We start from the raw sequence: 27,756 nt of genomic DNA on the forward strand, positions 1-27,756 counted from the left end.
TTTTCCGAAAATCACGTGACATTTCTTTCTGTCAATCGACACGAAAATCCAGGATGGGCTTAGGAAGAGATGAAAATGGTGTAGACAGCTATTCCCATTTCTGACATCCAATTTTTTTCATCTACCTCCGAACGGTCCGAGAAAAAAGAAATATCCTGGTATTTTCACGTCGTGGCTACAGCGCCGTAAAGTGGTGAGAAAGGCTACGGGTATTTTCATCCCCGAAATGTCTTCTATCCTGAGATTATTTCGCCCTCATTTCCTCCCTCTCTTCCGTTCTCTTCTTCCAATTTTATCATCGAAAATCGACTCGAGCTGTATCACCCATTGACCTCGGACTATCCGATAACCTGAGATTGACCAGGGGTAAAGTAACGGTCATTTTGGAAATGCGTTAAGGGGTTGGATGGGCTTTTACGTGTACGCGTCGAGGGAGGACTTTGGCCTCGTCCTTCGAAATAAAAATGTTCGGCTCAAGACGTAGTAAGATTGTGGTGACGATTATTATCTCTTTACGTTCTCAACATTTTTTTATCTGAATGTTCGGAAATTGGTTCATTGGAAAATTAAGCGGTCTGAAAATAAATAAAATACTTGATACCAAATGTCACGAAGGATTAGAGAACTTTTTGATATTTCCAGTGTGAATGATGCACATGTTGTTGAATGATACGTATTAAACTGAAAATAATATTATTTTTGAGTTCTATGGAATATTCAAACGGATGTAAACAGCGAGTTTTCACATGAATTTTCGGATCCTCTCCTCTCTTTGCAATTTATTTTTGTGTTTTTCCATTTGTAATAAAAAGAAGATGGACAACGTGCAAATTTTTTTCCCACGTCATTATTTTTTCTACCATAAAAAGGAGACGACCGAACTATTTCATAGTTTTATTTTTTTATGATAAACAATATGGTCGGAACGTGAAACGCGTTTATTTGCTTCTCGATACAAAAATGAGGACAAACAAATCATACATTGCTGATATTCCGGATATTTCGAAATATTTCCAAGCATATCTAACTCCGATTAGATATTTCGATTAGCTTCTAGCAAAATTTGATTTTCATGAGTATTTATCGCTGCATGCGAAAATCGAATCAGTAGAAAAAAATTGCTGATGGTATCTTGAATGATCCAGTGGGTAACGACTCTTTATCACTATCATGAAGCGGATGACATGACCATTGTGGGTATTTATGACATCCTGCCAGCATTGATCTCAGGGCTAGTTGGGATTATTTTTCCAAAACTTCGACATTCAGTGAGTGAAATTGATTGCTTTGTGCATGAGTTTTGGGCTTTCCCATTAACAGAAGAGATTTCGGTGGAATCGATTCAATATTAATTTGTAGTTTCATAGGGATGGACTTTCATCTGAAATTTTTATTCAATTTGAATGAAGTCAGGGGACGGTAAATGTCGAGGATGACTAGCTCTAGGTTTCGTCCCTTCCACTTTCAATGAAAGTATTTATTTGTGTATTTTTCTGGACAGGAAATCCACAGATATAATTTCTTTCCTTCGTGAGTGTCTTTCGGGGAATAAAATTTGGTAAAAATTGGAAAAATATAATTTTTCTCCCATAAATAGTTCATTACAACATCGCTTGGTGAATGCATGAGGAATAGAGGATTGAATGTACCAAAGCAACTAAATCGTGCGAGGTCGTTTCCACAAACATTGAAGGATAAACACCTAAAATTTCCAAGTTTTGATTGCACCCTGAAAACCCAGAGGTTTGTACATTGTAATTTCGATGATTTAGGTATTCCAACTCTGGAATACAACTCTGTGACCCTGAAATAATACCTATACATGGCATTCACGGTTGGGGTACAAATCCAGTTGATGGATTCATGTCGAGAATAATCCAGTTTCTAGTTATGGATTTCTAGAACTAGCTATTGGATTATTAAGACAGTATGAATAAGTGATTCCCAAGGAGTTGCTCTTGATGGTGTCGAATGATGCAATCCATAGTTGGAGATTGGTATGACTAACTTTGCCAGCTCAAAAATGGACCAATTGGGCTGAGCTAAGGGGTTATATTTCTCCAACTCTTCAAGAGACAAATGGAGTAAATCAAGTCAATTAGTTAGTGATAATGAATCCTTTTTATCAGTGTAGAACATTGAGTGGGATGACGGTGTTAGGACAGATGTTTTTTGCTCTCCTTTCTTTAGTAACAAATCTTCAAGCTAAAGTTTGGTGAAGTCCTGGCCAAGACTTGGAAAGCAAGTTTCACCCGATATTATCACTTTTCGATTTGTCCAATGTCAGATTAATACCAGAAGGGCTGGCAATGTGTGGGCCAGTTGCTAACTTCTTCCTCGTGCCGATACATTTATCGTTGATATATTCATTCTCCAACTTCTTGAAGAACACGTCAGACCTGTTGAGGCACAAGTGCCTTTTATTGCTGGTCGATATTCATATCGTATGAAAATGATAGCAAACAAGGACATGCATTTCGTGATCTCGTGTCGTGACAGCAGGTGATAGAATGAATAGGGTAGGAATTTCACGACTTTAAGAGGCACGTGAGTCTTTCACGTGATGTTTGTCTATTGCTGGAACATTTATTATTTCTTTTCTTAATTGAAATTCACGGTGACCTCGATGGAAATGATAATTCATTAATCCTGGGAGGCGAGAGGCTGATTCATACTTTGATGGTAGGAGTGGGGATGGGGACTTGTAATGACAGGGGCGTCTACTCGTCAACACAGAGGGTTAATGACGTGATCAATAGTTTGGAACAATTATCTGGAGTCCGATAAAATTACAAAGTGGGTTTGAGACATGAGTTGGGGACTTGTTTTACATTGTAAAGGAACAACAAATGTTTCGCTTCACACCCACGTACGAAGATCTGAATCGGACTCCTGATTGATTTGAAAAAAATAAGTTGACCTTGCTTGGGCTATTTTGGAGCCAACTTTTGACAATGACAGAGTGCAGGGGGTTTACATGAATTTTTCAGGAGGTTATTGGCAAATTTGATCGACATGTTGAGCATCAAAGAGAGTCTTCAACAATATTAAAAACATTTTTCAAGGAGCATTGGAGGGAATTGAGAATTTAATTGTCTTCAGGTTCGCTCTTTTCTGTTAAACATCTCAGATAGAAAATTTCTCTTTAGGGAATAAATAAATATTGGGAAAATATTTCAAGAGAAAATCCTCTGTATCGATAGTACAACTGGGGCGCGTTAAATGAAAACCTCAACATCATAAAATAAAAATTAATCATCACCGCCTAACGTGACACCTAAAATAATTATTCTCACCCCAACAATAACATAAATTCTCGAAATTCTCATACTACGCAAACCCGGAAAATCCACATCATGGAATAAGGCAAGCCCAGAGGATTTAGCCTCGAGGTATGTAGTTTCGAAGAACACGAGGGCTGGAGGGCTGGAGGGATCTGAGGGTTGTCCCACAGCTCAATCATTCTTTTCCCGTGTCGCAAAGTTTTTTTTCTGGACCGGCTTCTCTATCATTGTGACCTCCCCCGGGTGCTCCCCGTCGGCTTTTCTCACTCACCTTCGTTCTGTATCGATCTGACGGGATGAACTAAGGGTGGGGCTACGCACGCACTATCGGCGTAGCAAGATGTTGCAAAGTCCAGAAACCCAGTTTTCGGAGTAACTGGGAGTTTCTTCAAGAACAATAACTGTTCTGGAACATTGAGTTATTCATAACAATTCAAAGACCAACATTCGTAATGCCAACGGCTGCGAGAGAAGAGTTATAATGAGAAGATAAATAGTGAATTTATCAAGGCAATTCGAGGAGTCTGATATAAGTCGGTGGGCAATGGTGATAAGGAGTCGTATTATTCGCAAGTTTCTCTATTAGTCACTGAAGAAAGGGATGGCTAGTGGTGGGAAGGGGGAGGAGATAAGAATGACACGGAGAGAACAATTTAAGTCGAATATTATTTCATGATAACGAAATAAGTCTTTTGTCAAGTTGTTATTCTTCGATAGAGAAGAACCTTTAGTTTACTTGGACCTGAGAATTGTTATATAAGCTGTTGAATTCTTCATCGGAGATCCCTTTTGGTGGATCTTAGACCGGTTGTCCATTCATTAATGTAATGAGTTGTTATTTGTACCATTCAATTGTATTTCAGTGTTTTAATCCGGAGATTATCGTGACGATATATTTACGTCCACTGAACAGCGGATGGTGTGGTTTATTTTTATAAACGTAAATAATCGGCGAAAATAATGTCTTCTGTCAGATCGGTTTAATCCCTTGCTTATTTATTCCCTCATAGTACAGCTAATTCTGTTTGACACTAATTTACGGTATCTTTTGAGTGTTTTGATGTTGAATGAAACGTTATGGTGGGGTCCGTTGAATCCACTTTTGGCTCTCATCCAGCGTCATATCCGGATCCGGAAGTCAACGCTTCACTAGTGGTTGGGGTGAAAGCTCCGGCAGTTTTGGATTTTGATTGCGTCGAGGTTTAAGGCTCTTAAAATTTACTTTTACGTGCGGAATATTCAATCGCTCGCTCATGCAACATTATCCACTGAGTGACTATTTTTCGCATGTGAAATTCCACATTGAAATGAGTGCAGGAGTGTTGGAACGATCAAATGTCGTCAATTCAGTATAGATCATATTTTTTATGATCAAGGCCATAGTCTTGGGGGTAATCTTCTGAATTTTCTTCAATGTTCCGTCTGTTTGAATGCTCTGAAAGCGAACCTCTACCTCAACTCGTTCATTTTTCATTTAGAACTTCGGAAATGAAGGAGTCAATGGTTTTCGCACGACTGCCTTCACACCCTCGAACATTGCCCTCTCAATTCAAGCGAATTTTGAACTCCATTCTGCAGGGATACTCTATTACACCGCAGTTTTCACGTGAATTAACGTGCGAGCTCGTTACCCGCGATATCGAGGCAGCTGTAGCTCTTCCAATGTCCTGACTCTGACAATGACTTATGATCTTGACTCGCGCTCTGATGGCCACCACCTCGATTTACCGGAGTTTCTCCCTCTTGTTATTCCCCCCGACATACAAAAATAATGAAGTCCGATAATGAAGATGAAATAAGAGAGAAACAACAATCCAATTTTCCGAAATTACTCTCATATTTAACCTCATATTTACGAGAATATTTGCAAAATTGTTGAAAGCATTGAGGTGAATTGAAATTAGGCGAACGGGTGAGGCACCAAAAATTGGGATTTTTTATTATTTTTTTCGCAATGTTCAATTGAAAAAAAATTATATATATATATATATATCTATATATCTATATATGTATATATGTATATGTTCGATTGAGGGTTTATTTCAGTGAAAAACATGCACTTGACCCATTATCATTCTATGGTATACGATACTTCTATAGAAAAAAAGCTCCTGAGCTTCATCGAGCCGTTGTCAGTCTGCCCTTCCTCATTAAGCCCCGTAAATTGTTACGCCTCAATTATTTCACCCACAGACACACACATGTATTCCCAGCTGGCTCAAGTTTGATAATTCAAAAGGTGACGGGCGGCCTCTGTGTATTATCCCTCTCCTTATCTGACACCTACGTACATTCACGATAGAATTGCCCCAGGGTTCATCCTTCCCACTGATTTAGGACTTTACTCGGTCCTCATTCGACCACAATTCTATCTATCCTCAACTATGAGGGAATTCTCTGCTGGCAATAGTCCAGTTGCGACGCGTTCAGTGATATCAAAGAGCTTTTCAGTTTGTGAACTACATTCTAAGGAGGTGTTCACGAATAGGCGATAAGTTTGTGAATCTTCTACAGATGTGCTGCTAATATCTTACAAATTAGTGGATTTCTATTGTTAACAAAAAAAATAATGGCTCATTTTGTTGGACAGTTGACGGAAGAGAAACATTCACTGAGATTTAGAAACTAAAATCGTGAAATTTTTATTTGTATTCAGTTTCGATGAAATTGCCAGTTTGTGCCCAGTATTGTCCGCGGTTCGGTTGAGCATTGGCCTTACCTCACTTGTGATGGTCACGGGTATAGTCGGACCTGGGTTGGGCCGACCTTCGAGCCAATGCGTTGTACAAAAGTGCGTTAATTTTTCATTATCGTGGAATTTCTTCCAATTTTCTTATAAATTTCAAATTTATGAATCTCATTTTTTTTTATTATTTGTTACCCTTCCTCTCTCTCTCTCTAGTATGGTAGGACCCGGGTTGAAGATATTGAATCATCCCCAATTGTAATGGACTCCCTTTAATTCGAAAACCTTAATATATCTTTCCACTCGTCGTGATGTAAGCACGAATAAGATTGACGAGAGGTAAGGAATGGAGGAGAGAGAGAAAAAAAAAATGAACTGCCTCACATCAAAGTATCCCAGCACTCTCGTATCAGTCATCGACTCGAGCTCAAACGAGAGAGCAGCACTCGTATCTTTTTATCACCCGTCTCCATCCACCTTTTTTTCTCTCCTCACTCAAGTGTTACACCAACCCTGTTGAGCTTTCCGAGGGAAATTATCCCTAATGGCAGACCATTCGTCGAGAGCACCTTCCTATCCCCTTCGGAATTTTTTTTTTTTACTTTTCCTGGTTAGTTCTTGCCTGACTGCACCCGGCACGTGGTGCTGGAACGATCTTGAGGGATCACGGTCTGGGGAAACCCTTAAGTTTCCTTGAGGTAAACCATGGAAGGATTTTCTCTCTCCCGCAATCATTTTTTGCTGAGCGAAAATCGAAACTGCGGTTTTATTAGTTGAACAAAAATAATGGTTCAACATAAATTAATTTTCATCGCTTTCCTGATGTCTTTGTCTTCAACATTTTTTACTATATCAGTGGTCAACCTATTCACATTAAAATTACCTTTTTACGGGGAAAAAATTATACTAATTAGTCTCTGGGCGTATGCATGAAATGAACACGCTCTTCTGGACAATTAGTTGACCGTTCTCCTATGAATATTAATTACCCAAACAGAATTTATTTTTTAATAGACTTCGTCATCTTCAACCTCTGTAAAAATTCTCCCTTGTATGCACATCTATTCAATTCTCCCCTCGAAATTTTCCTATCTGTAGTGGAATAATCACACGGCTAATTACATTTCCCCGACGCCCTTCCACTGCAGTATTCGAGATCCTGAGCTTTCTTTTCTCAAATTAAAATAAAAAAAATCTATTCATCCGGTTGGTAATAGCAATGGTTTTGGATACTATCGCAAGAGTTTAAATGAAGGTGGAGGTAAAAACAATGAGAATACCTACAACTGAAGAATTTACTGATTGGCATCTCGGTAAGGCGATGTAGACGATCTAATTTTATTCCCTGTCACAAGACCGCGATACGAATTTGGCTTAGCTATTCGGTATTTTTCCTTAACGGAATTTGTAAACCACCTGCCACGATTCTCCATTTATTTGTAACGTGTCTAGTGGCCCAGTATAGCGCCAGTGGTTGAGACCCCCAGCTAAATCTGTATGGGACGAGACGAGCCAGGTGCACTCTGTTCGATCAAGCCAATTTTCTTTCTCTTCCATTCTTATCTTCGTCTCTCGCTCTTTCGCTTTTTTTTTCTCGTCTGCTTCTTGTACTTCTTGCTGACTCACCTCGGTAGCTTCAAGATCGATGGACTGAGATTTGAATGGCAATACGGCATATCAAGATGGGATATCCATGGTAATGCGTCTGCAGGTTTCTTCACTTCAATTTTACATTCGGGATTTTTTTTTGAGTGCGTTAGGAGGTTCTAATCTGGGGAGATGAATTGTTGAGAGTGTATTTTAATTTATAGGAGTTATTCTTTGCGGTGGACCCTGTGATTAAATTTCATAGGCCCTTTGTAGACATTTTTAAACATTAAAAAACGTCTGGATAAAATTTAAGAAGTTGTCTGAATGTTCAACACACATTGGGATGTCGAGGCACCTGTTCTTCTCAAATTTACATAAATTTTCGTTTTGTTGGACTAGTTTTAGTGTGAAATTCAGACATCCGTATACAACCTCGATTCAGAGATAATATATCCGGAAATTTCAGGGGAATTAAAGATACCATTTTTCCCCTAGACCCTTTGGTATCATCTGGAAGACAGAAATTTCAGTGAACCATTACTGCTTGCAGAACTGTTTACAATTGACAATCTTTCAGGTCATGAAACTCCATTTAATCATCTCTTTTACAAGTTGAAAAATTAAAGAGTTGTGTTGAGCTTTTTTTTACCAGGAAAATATAATTATTTTCGTTCAATTAATCACGTGTAATACTCGAGAACTAGAAGAACATGTGTTTTTCAATTTTCGTGCTATTAAAAGCATCAACTGTTGTCATCTCGCGTGGTCCATCACGCATCGTACCACACAGTCTCGCGTATAAGTAAATTGTATGTTTAGAAATAAAATTTTTGGTGAATGCTGGTAACATACTGTCGCGGTGGGATACCTTGACGTCTTTGTCTCACGTGGGCGAAATGTTTGTGTGTAAATTTCCTCAGACCGATTTGCACTGTAATCATCACTGTTCTGTGAGCCTTTGAATTATATTCGAGGTGGAGAGGTGCGTTGAGTTCTTTCTTGGTGACTATGCTCGTGAGACAAATGACATTGTCCTCGTTGAGGTAGCTAATAGTTGGGCATGGAACGAGGATGGAAGAAGTAATGAGTGAATTATTCAGTTTCGGGAAAACTATTCTACGGAGAATCGAGGGAAGGTGTATGTGCGAAGAGGCTTCAGCTGATCAACTCGGCATTTTCGGAGTTCAAGAGAGTTTGAAGGGGTTTCCATAGTTTGCTGAATTCATTGAAAAGAGAAACTGGAATGGAGTCCCTAGCTATTGTCATGAATGACCTAATTTAGTTGATATTGGAGATGTGTTTACGGAATGAAAGCACATGGATTGGATTCATTTTTGGATGGAGGGGTTCATTAGGGGATTTGGTAGCGATGTGGTAAGACTCGGGGGAAACATTTTATGAAAAGTTCGGGAATTAACTAGACTGTTGACCATCATAGGGTGAACTTTGAGGTACACTTGAGAAATATTATGCGATTGTCCTAGGGTGCGGTAAAAATTACCTCTGATGAACAAATATAGGTTTGACGGTAGAATTGTTCGTGGAGTGTAATTGAATGAGAGGGAACACATTAAATTTTTCAGTGGAAATTTGCTGGATTTTCCGAGGATATTATCCACAGAAAAATGAAAAACAAATTTTTCAAACCGAATTATGAGGAGAATGTAATTGAAACTTTATTTTTTTTTCCCTCTGATATGTCAAATTTTCATAAATTCCACTGTTACCCGGCAATTTATGTTTTCTCTCCCTCTTCACTCTTCAATTTATTCCCAAACTTTTTATAATTTTTTCCTTCAAAGTAAAAAGCTTTCTCCCCTCCAGATGACTTCATTTTGTTCCATCTCACCGAAGCTTTTAGTAAAATTACAGAATAATTCTGAATGAAACGTGAATGCTCCCCAGTACGGTATATCCCCAACAGAAAAAGTGGGTTCACTCCTGCTCGTAATGCAGTCATTTTCTCACTCGGGAATTGCCATTCGAGTTGACTATATGCACGATTATTTCGCCGATTACAGTGTGCATAAATGTCTACATCCATTGTTAGCCCTCTCTAGGTATTTAAGCCCTTTGGGGTGTTGTTCAGGTGCCCCAGTGCAGCTGAACTAGTTTTCGTATTAACAAAAACGAGGCGGGAGAGGTTACTGTGCACGAGGGCAGACAAATAAATTGAGTTTTTTTTTTTTGTCGGGGTTAGATGCCAGGGAGGACTCCAATAAATTTTGCGGTATTAATCCCCTTTGTTTACATGAATTTTCACGGCATTTTTTCACTCCGAAGTGCAACGAAAGCACTGAAAAATGTAGTTGTTGTATTTCTTTCAATTTTTTTGTCCTCCAATTGGAAAAAAACGGAAGGGGGTGGGAGGCATTAAATGCAATGCCCCACATGCTTTTTCTCTTGCGTGGGGGTAATGGACCTTGTCAAGGTCATCGATGATGAAGTAATAGTTACTAGTTCACTGAGATAAAAAAATTACTCTGACGTGCGGAGTGATGGCAGGTCGAGGGAAAATGACTTCAAAGTTGTAAGTATAGACAAGTAGAAAGGGGAAAGGGGGTGGGAGGGTGGTGATCTGGTGAGAGCCAGAAGGCACGCCGGATTAGAATATCTATCTTTAGAAGAGCACTGCGAGGTGTAGTACAAATATAACAGAGACTAGAGACGCGTGGCGCGATGATTCCTAATGCATGTCGCCGACATTTAAATTGGAGGAGACGTATAATCCAAAAAATACAGCAGTTGTCGTGATATTTGGACTTATTTTGTCATTTTTATATTTGTTAAATGTGTCAAAGAATTTCAAAACAATACTTACAACGTGAAGATGAAAGAAAGCTTTCAGTTTTCTTACCCAACCCATCGGTGTTAAGTAACTCGTGGTAGAGAAGAAAGTTTGGGGTTTATGGAGACTAAAAGTACTAAAACTCTGGGGAAATTTCTAGGTATAGAAAAAAAAAGAATTCTATCACTGAAATTTGGGGCATATAAGTGAAGGTGTGTAATTTTTAGTGCATTGAAATTAAAATAGAGCAGTAAGAAAAATATTATTTAATGTTTGGAAAGATCAGTTTGTAGGCTGGTATTTTTTTTATTGAAAAACTTTGAGACGAAATACGTAATTGTTTTTAGTTTTAGGAACATTAATTTGTGTCCTAATAGGTTGAGGAATCATAATTTTGAATGAGTGCGAAAATGGGACAAGCGGGGCTCATTGACACGAATTTCTAAAAATATAGTGTTGCTGAATTCGAATTAATCACTTCGGGACAAGTCGCAAAAAGTGGTGGCATTGACTTTCAGTCTGGCAACATTTGAAAATTTACAAACGGTACATAAATGACCTTTAAAATTCGAGCAATATCATTAGTGACTATTGCAAAACCTTTATTTTCCACCAAGAAATCGTAAATGAAGAGAACATGAGAAGAAACTAGTCAAGTGAAATCTACCACAAATAATCGACATGAAGCTTTCAGCTCTGAATTGCCATTTTTTCACCCTTTACTTTTCACTGCCCTCCAACCCCCAGTTTTCTCACTTTTCTGCAGTTGAAAACACCACTCCGATTGTTCAACGGGGCGAACGAGGCTCTGGCTGTGGAAACTATCAGAGATCAGTTCTTTCGTGCTCGCTGAGACCCCAAGAAATCCCCAAAAATTTGTCAGTCGTCGTTTTATTTATGCTTTATATATTATATATATATTTTCCCATTTGCTTCATTTAACTCTTTACCTTTGCGTTCAACCGAGAGGTCTCACATTCTGAGAACGATTTCAGTTGCAGCTCGACTCATGACTCGGTAGTCTTTATTCTCGACGATGCTCAGGCGAGGGTTTTATATATGGAGGGGTATATATGCTTTTGACAACTCATTTATATGCTATTCCATGGAAACTCAATAAAAATCTAGACCTAAAAATCAATCATAATGATCTCTCGCGTAAAGCCTTAAATCTGGAGAATTGTCTACAAAAAAAATGTTTCCATCGTTTTATTTAGATAAATAGGCATTTGAAGGTATTTATATTCCACATATGTACTGAACCATGTGTCATTTTCCTCACTAATTCTCTGGGAAAGTCTCAAATGCCTAAAACGGTCACAATTATCTGACAGAAGTTTGGAATTGACAATTCAAAAGATTTCCAGGTATCTCTGCTCCAGATACCATCCCCCAAGAATCTATTCCCCTAAATTTCCATCCCATTGTTGGGCCGAGATTCACATACCTCAGATCGAATAATTGTCTGAAAAAACTCTCGACTTCTCGAGTAGAAATTATTACGCGTTATATTGAGCAGAGGAGTGAGATAACATCAATAATAAGAAGAACCTTCATAACTGCCGGAAGTTGGCCTTGTGATGCAGTAACAGTGGTTCCATTGGTTGGTGGGTTACTTCCGTTGTCGTCACGTTGTGTCGGACAAAGGGGCCCACAGACTCTGAGGCCTTCTCTTCATCTCACCGTACATCATCATCCATCTGGCAAGTTCTCAATGATATTATTAACTGGAGCGTCTCGCACAACACGGTGGCATCCGACGGAGAATCCAATGTGCGCTATGAAGATGATGAAGAGCCACCAGGTCTCAAGACATTTTTGACCTTTTTAACCGACTAACATGCCGACACCTCGTCTTCTTCTTCTTCGCGCTTCTAAATGAGGCACTGAAGGGGATTTTTTCGCCGTCTGCAGCGCACATTTACAAGAGGAACGAAGGGAAAAGGGGAGAACGGCTTCATGTATTTTGTGGAGAGTGGAAACATTCAACGCATACATTAAATCTGATGTTTAACGAGGAGGTGTAGCAATTAATAACTCGGAAAATGCGTGGAAGGAATGGCAATGAGAGGAGATTTATTCCTCCATAATTATTTTTTATTCTCATTAGCGCGTAGGGTATGGTAAAAAGAAATCAAATTCATGGATAGTTTGGTCGTAACTCTCAGGTGAACAGCATTTCATCCGATTAAGGGGGAAGGTTATGAAATTCCATTGCTAATTTAACGGAATTTCAAATCATTGTGATAAAGGTCGAAGAGAATTTCCGAGTTTAATTAAATTTGGGATGAGAATATGAATAGCTAGGACTACATTTTATCTATTTATATTTTCCTGAATGTCGAGTCCCTAGAATTGAAAAATTCCTCAATGTTATGGAGTTGCCAATAACAATATGAACATCTGCTGCTAAATTATTTTAGAACCCAAGATTATTTATTTCTCTAGCGAAACATTAATGAGTTTCTTCATGAAACGTTTAATTTTTTATCAGTTCAATAATGGAGACTGAATATTCGTTTCAATGGATTTAAAATAATGATCGCAATCTGAAAAATTCTAGTAAATCTGGAAAATTGTTCTTTGACATAATCAACATTGAGATATTTTTCCCGAAAATATTTTGCAAGTTTTAACTGAAAATCCTGGGTTCTCATTGATATTCTCGTGATTCCTTCCTCAATGGTTGGTGATTCCCTCTAGTTAATGGCCGTCATAACGTCGAACTGCTCAAACAAGATGAAAATTCTGGATCCCTGCAACAATTCTGGACGGATATCCGCTTCGACGAGGGAACCAATCATAATCGGAACCCAGTTCTATCATTCCACTCCCCTCTGTCCTCGCCCATCTCTCTTCTCCAGTCACCCCCAGCACTCCTGACGACCCTGTCGAGCATCCGTTATTGAATTAAGTCGGGCGCACACCGACGACAAGGCACACTATACACGTCAACACAGAATCAATTCACGAATGTACTCACTTGGGAATTTGCCATTCGTGGCACACTAATTCGAGGTATCGCGGGCACAGCCGTGATTACGCGAGTGCCATTCTGATGCTCGTAGAGCTTCGCGATCAATCCCGGTTGCATTAAACCCACCCTAAAATGCTGCTATAGATGTCACAAGTGATTGTTATTAGGTTTCAACGTCGTCATCACTGGAGTGTTCATTGGTTAAGAAAAATATTCGATAAACTCGGAAGATTTCGCAGCCGAATGGAAATCGATTCTAATCAGTTGTGGTAATAGGTGTGACGATTGGCCCTTTATCAACTTTTTTATTTATTATTTTTTTTTATTGGGGGAACTCGATTGAAAAGTGTTTAACATCCCAGTTCCGTCAATTGCAGAATTATTTCAAGAAATAAATCACCAGAAATTTTGTCTGAGGCTTCGGCTGTATCTGCTAGTCCTTCTTGCCCTTCTTGTCTGGAATTTAATTCAGGGAAATTTTCCAAGTCCCGTTCTACCCATTGAATTCTTCTTCAGCATCAGCAGATCAAAGGCTCTGCCATTCTCTCAGGGTAAATATGGCCTTCCCGTCTCCTTAGAGTTTTCCTGACTGCCTTCCATGATCTGGTTAAAGCGATCTCTATTCATCACTGGATCAAAGTGAGAGACACTCACGGTTTCATGAAAATGAAATTTTTTAGGCTCTGAACGTGTCCCCCCGGGCGTTCGCCCGGGGACTTCTGGATCGATGGCTTCTTCATGAAATTTCAAAAGTATCAAGTGCATCCCTCGCTGCGAGGAAGTTTTTTCGTTGTCAATTGGCGAATCCTCTCACGTAGGTGTCGCGCGCGTAAATGCCATTCCCCCTCTTCCTTCACCCCATCGTTTTCATGCCCCTTTTTTTCACGTGGCAGTTCTGAACGTGATACTGGCTCACCGGGTGGGCAATCTTGTTAATTTCACGCTTCAGATGAGCTCCTCTGTGCCTCGTTTAATCCCATTTTTCGGCCCGAACGTTTGTGCCTGAAAATCGAGAAGATTATGCTGGAGAACAATACAGGAATGGAATTGTTGTCTGTTGGGAGCGGGCTGTTACTACTTGCTTCCACAATTTATCAGTTTCGATGCTGTTGACAGTCGCCATGACGTGGAAAACAATTTTAGGTCAAAATTAGATCTTCAGGAGGTGAACGAGGGACAAATGTTAATTTGATCACAAAAATTATCCTCACAAGTCTAATTTTTCAACAAAACTTGACTTAAAAAGTGGTGGATTGTTATTTCGCCTGACAGTTTCTCCAAAGATCTAATTTTTATCGAAAATTTATTCCGTGTTCAACAAGTGAAACAAAAATGAGAATGGATATTTGGAGTTCAAATGTGAAGGTTTCGATAGCTTGAAATATTTGCAATATTCGTGGAATCAATTCTTTGATTAGTACTTTGCAATTTACTATTACATCCAGTCGTGCAGAAATAGTTGGGGCTTATACAGTTGTCAAGTTCTGTCTCGGATTGGTGGAGCTGAAAATTGAGTGCAACTGATGGGATAGTTTTTCTGACATCAACTCAGGGAAAATGGGCGTACGACATGTCAAACTTTTCGAAGAGTTTTACGGAGAATGTTTAGAATTCCGAAGATTTTCCGTTCCTGTGTGTGGATCGCATCCAGCTCAACTTCGAGTATATCCGATAGTCTGACAGATTGGAGCTTTCTGTTTTAAGGATTAAGCCGGTAAGGATAACTTGGATTTTATCTTACCAAGTTATGGCTGAGTAAGAGACTGAAAGAGAGAACTCAATGGGATGAATTCGTGTTCATTGAAAGGAGAGAAGTGAATTAATCTCCAACTCAAATACCAATTGTGGATTGAAAAATCCCATGAAATCAATCTGTGCAGGGGCATCACAAGAATTTCGCAAATCACAGTCATTCCTCCGAAAAAGTCTAATAATTAAATTCGCCATTTCCCGGAAACTCCATGCAAATTGTCTGTTCACCGAGCAAAAGTTTTCCTCAAATAATCTGGTATTGAAATCCCTCCATAATCTTCTGGTGCCACGAATTCTATTACCCGACAGATTTTCTGGTATGTCTTTTAATTATCATTAATTGATGTCCCTCAGCTCACCCCAGAATAATTAAATTTTCCCCCAAAACTTCTGACCCAATTGAACCCCTCTCTATCTCAGCCCACGAAGAAATCTTCCTCTCCCGTGAAAAAGGGAGCAATGAACCAGGAATGTTCGATTAATCAATTTGAGAGAGGAATTTTATCATTCGATTGGAATCCACTGGATGCCACAATCTTTTTATAATTGACCCGGTGCTCCAGTTTTCCTTCACTTGTATTCCACCTTTTCTCCATCGTTTCCTGGAAAACAAATGTTCCTCATGATTCATTACGTACTGGGGATTTTATCAACTTGATAAGAATCAAGTCGTGCCAGCTTTTTTTTTCATTTTGTGAGATCTCTCCAGTCGACGCGGGGAAGAAATGCGTCACATTTTCGTTTATTCTCAGCTCTGTCACTTCACTCTCCGTCTGCTCCTGTCCTCCGGACATCCAACGTTAGGGATAAAAATATTCTCCTGGATGTACACACAACTCTCCAGAATTGTAGTCACGCACAGGCTAGACTCGATTTGTCTGATGGTTATTAATAATTTTTGGGATACGTAGAAAAAAAAGGGACCTTTTTTTCAGCTTCTAGGGCTAGAGAGCGGTTGCTGGCACCATTGAGTTTAGGGCTAAAAGGAAGACTGGGAAAAACCTATTCCCAGCAGGGGAGCGACAAATTGCGACTGCTGAAAAATTAGATTTTTTTTCCGATCGATGATCCCAGTCTCGGACAGTTTCTCCTCAATTTGACGAAATCGAAGAGAATAATTTGATTGGAAAAGGGCTTCCAGTGAGATTACATTCATAACGATAATCTATACCTCGATCAATCAGCGACTTCATCTTCCGATGAATTATAGAGACCTTCGGGCAAATCTAATCTCGAGATCTATGCAAATCTATCTGCAGACAGAATGCATTTAAACTTCTTTTTATCCAAGACATCACTGGGATCTTGGGGTCCTTCTTTATAAAAATGGACCTATCCTCTTTTTGCTGAGTTTCTGGAATGTTATACGTGTTTGTGAAGAGTTTCGTCAGAATTGTTTTTCTGTGTGAGTAAATCCACAGAGAATAAAACAAAAATCTTAGAATAAAATGCTTAGCTCTATAATAAAAGCACTCGGGGACAGTGGTGCTTTGAAAGTTACCAGGGAGTCGTAAAAAATATTATCATCCACTCTTTTCCTGTTAGGAGAAGTGCTACACCAGTGGTGAATATGGTGGTGGAAGACAGGGTAAAGTACTATATCGTGTGGGTCTCTGTCCTTACTCACACATTGTGGACTTTTTTCTTTCATCTTTGGGACTGAATTCATTTAACTAAATTGACAGGACACGAGCAACTGCGGTATCTAATCCTAGAGAGACACTGGGGGAATGGCTACATTGTAGCTACCCATTGTCATGTTCCCGGGGAAAATTACCATTGACTGGAATTTACCCTTCTGGTAAATAGGTGTTTCCCCTGCTTTACACCACCGCAGTTGAACATTGTATGTAAGAACCATTAATTCTCCAGATAATCTCGTAATGAATGGAGCGAGATAAGTCGACTTATCAAGTTTCACCAGTGCCATGTAGATCTGCAAGGATTCGTCCACTCGGATCTTTCCCAAATTCCCTACAGTATCTACAATAGAATAACATAACTACTGTGTTAACTCTCGTAATTGGCAAGTGAATGTGCTGAGCAAAAAATTTTTTCTCAGTGTGGATTGCAACAGCTGAATAACAATTGCATGAAATGAAAAGAGGTTGCAACAAAAATTGGAAAACTGAGGAACATTTTGAAGGGCTTCCGTTCGGAAGAAGAAAAGCAAATAATTGTAAGTAAATTAACACACATACTCGAACATTTTTTTCCAGATATGGTGACATGGTGCCGGAAACCATCGCTGGAAAAGTGGTGGGTGGAGTTTGCTCGTTGAGCGGAGTGCTGGTGATAGCCCTCCCTGTGCCTGTCATTGTCAGTAACTTCAGTCGTATTTATCATCAGAATCAACGGGCAGACAAGAGAAAGGCGCAGAGGGTGAGTACACTAATTGATAATTAACGGCTTCTGAATTTTCTCCTCCTATCATTTGCGTCGGGAATATTACAGCGTTAATTTAATCGGAAACCAATTATTTTGAGGATTTTAAGTGGATGGCATTATGAACTCGGGGAAAATCCTTTACATTTTACGCTAGACCTTAGTTCGGTGAATTTCCCTGAATTTTTTTTTCTCTTGTTATGAACCCTTCCAATATTCAGGGGCAATTTTCTTGAGGACGGAAATGATGCTTCGAAGGAAGTGATTTATTACACGTCGATGTAAATTTTCCCTAACGATATTTTTAAGCTCCACAGTATATTTATAATTTACACCCGAGCTTTACGAAAATCCCGGTTGTGATCAGTGCTATCGGCGGTCTGTCTTGATAACTGATGGTGGGATATTGTTGTTGGGGTGTAGAACGTCTGCTCCACTCACCCATAAGTTTCGAATTCGAGTCGTTTCAAAGGAACCCGGTGCTTATAGCCCCACTGTTCGTGATATATATGTCCGATACATGCTCCAAGTTAGATGCAGTGAGTAAGAATAGACGATAATGGATAAGCAACCCATTCTACTGAACCCTTTCCCATGCCTGAGGAATTTTCTTGACTTTATCTTTAGCAAGCTCCCTTCGAGGATCAAACTACCTAATTTTCTTGAGAGATTCCGAACTTGATATGCAATGTTGTAGTGAAGGATACAGACAAAGTTTATAGCTTCCTGATCCAATTCACATTGAAAATCCTAAACGTAAATTTCATGTCAGGAGGAGTCGAATTTATCCTTTATTCGGTGCGAATAACTGAATTTTAAAAAATATTCAACATTTTAATTAAAAAAAAGCTAAATATCTACATGAAAGTTGAAAGAGGTTACGACAAATACAAAACAAAAAACCCATCGGTAAATCTAATCTGGAAAAGATTTTTAATCGGTTGAGCTGGAGAAAAGGAGTTGATTACAATTTTTTAAAATAACAATAGGGAGGACATGAATTTTTTCCATTCGAAAGTTTTGATTAAAACCAAACTGCATAACTTTTCTACAGCGCTTGACTAATCCAAGTGACCCGATGGCAAAATCATCTGCCGAGATCCACCGGCTCCCATATAATCCTGACAACGAGTTTTCCCCGAAACTCAATGCCGAATACCGCCCAACGAAAGGATGAAGTTTCATGTCAGTAAAAAGTTTGAGCTTGCTAAGTGGATGGGAAAAAAAATTCAGCGTACTAGAGACCAGTTTATCTCAATGTTTAACTCGAATGTGAGGCGGAATCAGGGGCGACCGGGGGGGGGGGGAGGAACAGGGGCGAAATTGAAGTGCACGGGGAATGCTTTGTGGAACGATTGAGAATGGAAAATAAACGTAAAATGAATGTCAAGGGGATGCTTGCGGTCTGATTAACATTCACATTTCACTACTCCCCTGGTATTATTACTATAAACCCAATTAAGGAATTGGCATAAATAATTGTTATTATAAGTCAAGCCGGCTCCACTTGAAGAAATTCATATCAATCGGTGTTTTGTCTGACGAAAATTATGGGTCTGAGTGTAACATATTTTTTCCATAAAAATTCAACGTACTTTGCAATTGTGAAACGTCAAAATTTATGACGAATTATCCCGTTCATTATTCACCCAAGAATCATAAATTTCATGAGGTGTATACTTTACCATATTTCACCTTGATTTATAGTCTCGAAGAAATCCCCCCAAGTTCGCTATGTAAAATCGAACGTCGATATTTCGTAAAGGTTGACTGCCTCCAATAGAGTCCCATCGGATACCTCCGAAAAGTGACATTCCGGATAACCAGATTGGTTACCCCAATGATCGACTCTCTACTGGAGCCATCGGTATCGAAATCTCCTTAACGTTTGAAGAGCGGAACAGTTAGTGTCTCCACTGAACGATCGCGCAGGCGGAAAATCGTGGAAAAGCTCAGGGATAACGACTGTCCCATTAACTCACCTCCTTTTATACACCACTGTAAACCATTGCGAGGAGATATATCCGGGGAGAATGCAAACTTCTATGTATATACACTGCTCCATAACTGTTGAATATCAGGATATTAAGCCAGATAATCTAGGGGATGCGTTTCTGAAATTGCGCTTCTCACTCATTTTCCCGCGGTTGTACAAATACATCTCAGAGCATTTCTTTTAACGGTACGGTATCGATCCTCGGGTTAGTAGCGTTAAGTTGCGTTGGTGAAACTCCTTTGAAATTTAAGCGAACTGTTGAGTATTATTTGCTGAAATTGCTGGTGTCTCTCCTGCAATTTTATGAAGTACAGTTCCATTCCAATTTCACGCAATTGCGTCTTTGAGAATTAATAATTCGGGAGGATAGTTAGTGGGAATTGGGAAATTCAGTTCAAGGATATCAGGAGCAATCATTTTTATGCGAAATGTAAGAGGATTAATGTGACGAATGGTGAAGAAGAGATATTTGAACACTAAAATGTATGATTTTTCATAAAATATTTTCCCCCGAGGGAAAACGAAATACTTTCAGTGGTTGTGACGTCACCTTGTAGACAGATATTTGAAAGAAAGATACATCTGAAGTCAGCAGACCTCAGACCTCGAGACTTGGCTTGATTTCGGGCTTGTTCAGTACCACAAATGTATCAACTAAAATCATGTGAACACGCATCAAAAATAGTGACAGAATAGAACAGCTAAAAGCATTTCTTTCAACGCAATCCGCAATCGATCTCCGCTGATGGATTCATGATTTCGAAATTTTTAAAAATGCTCTTTATTTATCGCAAGGCCATAAAATTCTAGAGAAGGGTCGGTGGATGTGAATTCCTGTGGGGGTAAAAACGAAAAATAAAAAATGAAAATATGTTCAGCTGGAGGCTTTCAGCGGCAGTTTGCCACGGCTATTTTTCTGCATCAATAAAATTATCGAACGACTCGGGAATTTATGGATCTGTCGTTATTTCCTCTCATGCACATTTTTATGGCAGTTGTATTTTCCGTTTTTTTTTTTTTTCATCGGGCACATTATAGTTTTTTTTTCTTTCACTTCATTTTTGCCGTTGTGGCTGTTTACGCTTAGGTTTTACGCTCATATGCCCATGACCGCAGTGCAATGGAAGTATCGTGTATGGATGGTTGTCAGGGATGTCGATCCTACGGACAGTGAGCGAGTTTACTTTGGCGTTGATCCAATGTCTATACAGTATGGTTCATTACCACTATTCCACACGCAACCATGAGTTGACGATTGAAATATATAAATAACTGAATTGTAACCGAAATACCGATGATATTTGTCATTGAGTTTGTAAATACCGGGGTTTTATGATTTCATAAAGTGATACATTATATCCGGGTAATTGTAACAAAAAAAAAAAATAACGATCCATTTTTTACGTCGAATACTTTGATAACTATTCGCTTCACAATTACCGAGTGATAGGCAATTTTTTCAGAGTAAATTCGCTTAAAATATCCAGGTGATGGCAGCATGAACAGCTCAGAATTAAATACAACGTCATTGACGGCTTGATAAATCAGACTATCTATTCAAGGCCAGAACAAACGTATTGCAATCACGTGATATGAAATCCAGTCGATTCATTCAAAGCTATCGGCACTTCACACGCAGCACGAGTGCAAATGCGATAGGAGAGGTCGCCCTTTAACCGACTTCATTATTCGTGTGTGAAAAGGTCTATTTGTCTCGGTTTTATTTTCTTAAAAAAAAAATAAAACAGAATGGGAGAACAAGTTTCGATTTATACGAGCGACGAGGGATCGTGCACTGGTGTTCAATACTGAAGTACCGCTCGGGAATGGAAAATGGTTGACTTTTATTTCGAGACCAAAGGGCTTCTCGGACATATGTTGCCTCGAAAAAATCAACTTCGAGGTGTGACCAAGCAGGATGGTACTGTTTTCGTTGTTCCATCTCAGATAGATGAATATTAAAAACAAATTGAACCCGAATATTTCCGTTTGTATGAACTTGGACCAAACAATATAAATCATTGAGAACTGTTAAGGCTAGTGTAACTGTCACTCCCAGAAATTGCAGCACATTTCAACATCCAATTGCAATTCTCTGGGCTGGGATAAATAAATTTTGTTGGAGAAATTTTCAACACTCACGTAATGAACGGCAAAGTGCCGTTAACTTAATTCTCACTGACGTAAAATTTAACGGAAAAGATTAATCTACGAGTTAACGTTCACAGGGCCATTCCGTGACTGTGCACTCAGGGCCATAAAATTTTTCCCAAAAGAATGATATGCCTGTAATGATTCTGGACGATTAGACTAACAACGGAATGAGAAAGTCTGATATGTATTTCTACGTTACAGTTTTCCATCCCTACCCTACAACTGAAGTGAGATATTTCGTTATCGCGTGACCTTTTGTCTGTGCTAAAACGGTTTAACCTTTATAAATTTACAGTTCGCAAAGTATTAAGGTAGATTTAACTGGCGTGGACATACTCAGGTCGAGTCCTTTGAATGATAAACGAGTAGTTGTTGTGAAGTTTGACATCAAGTTGAGTCATAATTCAGCGTATATGGTTCAGGAGCTGTTATAGTTTTCCAGTTATATGATTACTTGGATGTTCTCTACGAGGGTGAGTGTTTGCAAAGTGACGGCAGTTTGCCATGTTCCGGCTGGTGGGTTTTGCGTGACTTTTGCCGTTCACGAATATTGATGATTGAGGGATGACGTAGAGGTTCACTCTTTGGGTATTCTTTGATGATTATTTGCGCTCGACATGGAAGACGTTAAGACAACAGTTTCAGCACCAAAAGTTTTTCGATAATAAGAAATTAATCGACACGTAGAACAAACACTAGGATAAATCCTTAACAATGGATTAATCATATCCTGAAAATTTCAGATGCCCACCAAGTTTTTCTCTTCAAAAAAATTGACTGCAGAAATCTTGAATTTGCGGAGCATTGAATTTATTGCTATGCAGTGAACACGACATCATTCATTGTTTATTCCTACTTTCTATGAAACAAAAACTTTCTAGTTCTATTGAAAGTCAGAATGGAGCTTGATTTGGTCATTGATTTTTCACGTTATATGACATCGTAGTCCTGCAATTTCCGACGTTATTTCCGAGTGAGCTCTCGAAAAACTGATTTTTCCTCTCGCAGGAGAGAGAGAGATAAATGATTGGGGAACGTTGATCAATGTTTTTTCAGTGTTTCCCACGCATCGCATGATATTTCAGTCGATCATTTTTTTTGTTAGTTCATTCGAGAGTTTAACGTGTGTATGGCCATACGTTCCCATTTGCAATGTAAATTACGTGGTAATGGGCATCGATTTTTCAAGCCTCTGATGACCGTCCCTTTCCATTTCCGGCGTTTAGTTTGCTTTTTTTTTCTGTTAGAAGTTGAATTGAGGGCTGAAAAATTGAGAACCATCGAGAATTCATTAAGTCATTATCATTAGTCGCAGAAGTTTGATAAAAATTATCTACGTGGAGGGAGAAATCCTATAAAATATTCTGAAAAATCACAGCACAACTTACTCTATGAAGGATAATTGTGGAAGGAAATTTCCCTGGATCAGAAGAGCTAAATTATTTTCCTGATAACGATAAAGAAGTGCTAAAAATTGAGTTCGTTTCACGACTGCTTTGCTGATGATTTTTTGTCGTGTGGATATATTAACACTGGAACTATTTCCATTTCTATTATTTTTTGCCCATTCATTTTGCAATTCGAATGAAGCAGCGAATACGACTCTTCGGCATTGGGAACTTTTTATTCTTGTTTTATCCATTCAATTCAACGTAGAGTCGTAGATTCGCGATTGGAATATTGAAATATCTCCGGTATCGCAATTCCATCTCTCCTCATATTTCTCGACTGTCTTTTCCCTCCCTACCTCCCTCCACATCTACAGTTGATCCCAATTTCCTGTTTACCTCATCTGTTAGTAAAATAATTACAAAATAGGGAAGTAGAAAAAGACAATTCGAAATTTATTGGCATCCGTGTACACTCACGCTCCTGCCCCGAAAATCAATAGAAGAACTCTCTCAACCCTCCAGGGAACAGGATGAAAAGTTTTCTCAAACGGTTGGAATATGCTCGAAGTAGTATAAAGAAAAAAGTTTTTGAAAATGGGGGAGAGAAAAAAGAAAGTCCATTCCAAGTTTCATTTGGCGTACGAGAATTCGTAATTAAGGAATAAATCTTATCAACGAAACCATCAGGTATATGAGGATTTAATTGATTTTTATAACAGATGAGATTGAATTTAACAAAGTTTTATGGAGAACAAAGGTTTTTCTCAGTTGTTAAGATAAACTCTCGCGGAAAATTGGTAAAATTGCTGGGGATTTCGAGGAAAGTTTTACACAACCTCGGAAAAATATTGATATTTAACCAACTAAATTTTCCAGTACCATCAGTGGAATTTTTTTCTGGTCAGCGCCTTCCGCCAGAAAAAAGAATTTTTCTCCGTAAAAAATCTACATACCAGTGACATATCCCTCCCAGATCCGTAATATCTCCTCGTACAACAGAACAGGGAAAACTTGCAAATGCAGAGCAACATACCATTATATAGTGGAATAAAGACGACGAAGGGATTTGAAGAGGAAAGCCGAAACGTAGAGTCGCACGGAGGTTCAATTTACCATCTCTTCTGCTCCCTGTTCGTCATATCCTGTGGATTTGGTGGGTGCTGGGGTTGGTGGGGTGGAGGGAGACTGGAGGGAAGAGCATTGCAAGTAAGCCACGACATCAGAGGGGTTGGAAACAGGGTTAACGAGATTCCCATGTAAACGGTAGAGTGCTGGTGCACGTTACAGCTAAACTCCACAAGACTGAGAAGAAGCTACGGTGAGGATCAACTGGCCTTCTCTTCAGCATTTTGGTGCCTCATTCCCTTGACACCGAGAAGTGTTTACAACTCCACCACTTTGATGTCCCGACTCATTAATCTAGGTTTCAATTCCCTGCCGTCATTCAATATGAAAATATTTACAGTCTCGGTAAAGGAGAGGAGTTTATTCGAAATTCTAACAGTTTAATTTATCACTTGCGGATATCTAAGTACTTTGTTCGAGTGTGCAAGTTTATTTTGAAGAAAAATGTATTTTTATTTGTCGTGTTTAATCAATGGATTTTAGGCTGTTCAATTAATTACATCAAATTGTAGTAATTTGATGGGGCAAACAAGATGTAAAAGAGGATTTATTCAGTGGAAATTGTCACAATGAATCATAAAGTGGAAGTTAAACCTCACAACCCGTAAACATACGACACCTTCCTGTCTTCCACAAACTCCCACAATCCAGGAAGTTGAAACTTTGTGACAAATTTTTCTTCTCTGCGAAAGTTACGATTCCGACATTCCGACGGAATAAATAATCCGTCCGAGAGTAAATCTGAATTTCACGCCTGGCTATTCTTCAATTGCCTACGAATCCCACGAGTCCATGAATCTCCATTCTGTTGACTCGTGAATCTGCATTTGATATCCCCACCATTGGAATCGCGAGATTCGGTGGGAGAGAGTTAGGCACTCTATGCGTTAGAGGAAAGGAGCTTAACGGGTAGAGTTATTTGAATAGACTTGTGGTGGATGGAAAATGTTCAAATTTTCATCTGGAATTTAAATTCAGAGGAAAATTCTGTGACTTGAGAATTTCAATTGTTGAATAGGTCAATTCTTCGTGAATGCGGAAAGAGTATTACGAATTTCATAATGCGCGATTTACCAGGTGCGTAATCATATGCAAGATAAGATGGGATTTGCCAAAGTTTGATGGCAAAGTGTTTTCGAGTGAAAAATTTTTATTTAAAAAATCGGATGGACAAGGAATTTTTCCAAATTCCATATTAATTATTTTTTATTCCCCAGCGGAGTTGTGGAACGAAATAAATTACATTAGACAATTAATTAGTTATTCCTGAATATCTGGAAGTCTAAGGAAGATGGCAAAATTTTGATTATGAACTTTTTTGAGGAGTGAATTGACTGCTACAACAAACGTAATTTTAAAAATTCCCCTATCTCCCTTAGTGTGAAGATAATTCTCTATTCACCCCTCGAAATGTGTAACTTCCCTCGCGGTTACCCTCCCTTTCAGTAATCGTGCTCAGTCTACGATACTTTTTCCCTGTGAAGCCCGCCCAACGTTTCCATTGATCCCCGAAATTGACAACTTGAAAAAATGTCGGTCACGGTCACTTTGATTACTCTGGAAACTCGTTAATTCCTCGCAATTCCTGTTGACACGTGGATTATGTTTCCTCGTTATCACACGTCCCGTAAATCTCCCATTCATGCTCTATTTTTCTTCTCTAAACCACGCAGTTGGAAACCATCAGTACATTATAAATACGTACTCGTGATTTTCTCGTAATCCCCCAGCTTTTCACAGCATCTAAATCCAACTCAATTTTCCCCAGGATACGAGTCTTTGAAGGTGGTCCAAATTCGTCATCAAACATAACTCGAAAAATAAACCGAGTAATCGTGCAATTCGAAAGCCGTTTATCCTTCACACTGTCGTTAAAATGTTAATTATGAAAACACATTTCGTGGGCTTGGCCTGAAGGAGTACAGATACAGAATCGTCAGAAACAGAACTCAGTGGAAATTTATGACGATAACATCCGGATGTTTCTTTTTACTATCGAACATTAATCGGTAGTCAAGGAGTCTCGTCAAATTATCTTTATAATAATAATTCCAGAGACTAGAACAATCGTAGGTTCAGTGATGGTTAAAAATTTTAATATTTTTTATTGCAAACTTCAGAACTATTTTTCTACGAGTGTATTTCACTTGCTCTTTTACGAAAAATATTGATCTTGTCCAAGACTTGTTCCCGCCTCAGCTGATAGGGATAAGGGGGGAGGGTTTGCGATACTTTGTGCAAAATAAAAATGAAAAAAGTTGAGTACAATCGTTCGTCGTTTGTCGCATTGGAACTCAGTGAATTCAGAGTTGTCCTCCTCTACGACATTTCTATCTACCCAGAATCCCGATATCACCCCCAGTAACGAAACAACTCTCAACGTGCCACGAGTCACTTTGTGGTGGTTGAAAAGTTGCCCCGGGGCCCTGGTGCAAAAAATAAAAATCACCCAATGTCTCTGTGGTTTTAGTCCCATTCTCTTTCGTTTGGACTTTTTTCCCCCCCTCACATGGGTTTTTTCTCAATGAATTGCTCGGTGTTGTGTCACCATTGGATAAACTACCTGAATATTTTCATTGTGTCACCGATAAATTAACATTCCCTCGAAAGCCGAAAAAATAAACAAAAGCTGGAGATTTATTTTATATTCGAATATTGGGGAGCTTTTGGAGCACATATTTACGATATTTTTCTTCTTGGTTACACTTCACTGCGTAATGGGATTTTTCCAGAGAAACTTTGGACGAGGGAATTGAATGGTTGGGGTAGTCGAGTGGAAACTCGCGATTGGCTTGAGAAACCGAGAAGAATTTATTGTCGATATCTTAAATACCGTCTGGGGTTGTGTACAATGGTCTTTTCTGGAGGAGAGAATGTAGATGAAAAATATTTTCGAGGTCGTAATAAATGAGTCGTGGTAGGTTATTGATAAACATGTACTGAGATTGTTGGAGTAAGGGGTAAAGTCTTAGTTTGGTCCGACGGAACGTTTCCATGAATTAATTCAATTATTTCCGTAATCAATAATTTTAGAGAGAAGGGCTAAGGCACCAAACGCTGTTCACTGTGAGATTCGATTGAAAAATTTTTTATTCCGAACATATTTTCGATACAAAAAATGAACTGCACTATTTTTAAAAAGCTCATGCGCAGCGAAACATTGTTCCAATCACTTTTCTACTTTTCATCACATCGTCAGTTTCATTTCAACCGAAAATTATATTCCCCAGCACAATAAAATGAGCCCCCAATGCTTTTGAAATTTACAGCGTCATAAAATTCCCAAAAAAAAATCATTCGATTCCCCTTATTGCTCCGAACAACTGAATAACGTAATTGTCAATAAATTTAAGATCAATAATACAACAAAGGGTAAAATAATACCCACTGTTGTGGTATAATTTCGGCAAAGCGCCAGCTGGTAACGAGAAATCCAGTGCGACGTGACTCATTATTTCGCCCCGATTATTATGCGCGAGCTTAACTCCCGCCCCTGTCGTTCCCTGTTACCCTCCTACCCACTAATTAATTGGCATGAAGGGGGGTCAGAGGCTGGGTGTACGTAGATGGATATAAGGGATACATATAATTATTGCATGTGCCCCAATGGATCTCGATCGCTTATTGC

General features: G+C 39.0%; 1 protein-coding gene across 6 annotated transcripts in view; it reads left to right on the forward strand.

Annotated features, from left to right (window-relative positions):
* LOC135172146 (potassium voltage-gated channel protein Shal) overlaps positions 1-27,756 on the forward strand; it is a 76,631-nt gene that overhangs the window by 15,901 nt on the left and 32,974 nt on the right. For all 6 annotated transcript variants that reach the window (XM_064138447.1, XM_064138455.1, XM_064138446.1 and 3 more), the window contains exon 2: positions 17,297-17,459. In XM_064138447.1, the coding sequence (XP_063994517.1) occupies positions 17,297-17,459 (163 nt within the window). The remainder of the gene's footprint in view (positions 1-17,296; positions 17,460-27,756) is intronic.

Source organism: Diachasmimorpha longicaudata, chromosome 2, assembly GCF_034640455.1.
Source record: "Diachasmimorpha longicaudata isolate KC_UGA_2023 chromosome 2, iyDiaLong2, whole genome shotgun sequence".
Classification (NCBI taxonomy): Eukaryota; Metazoa; Arthropoda; class Insecta; order Hymenoptera; family Braconidae; genus Diachasmimorpha; species Diachasmimorpha longicaudata.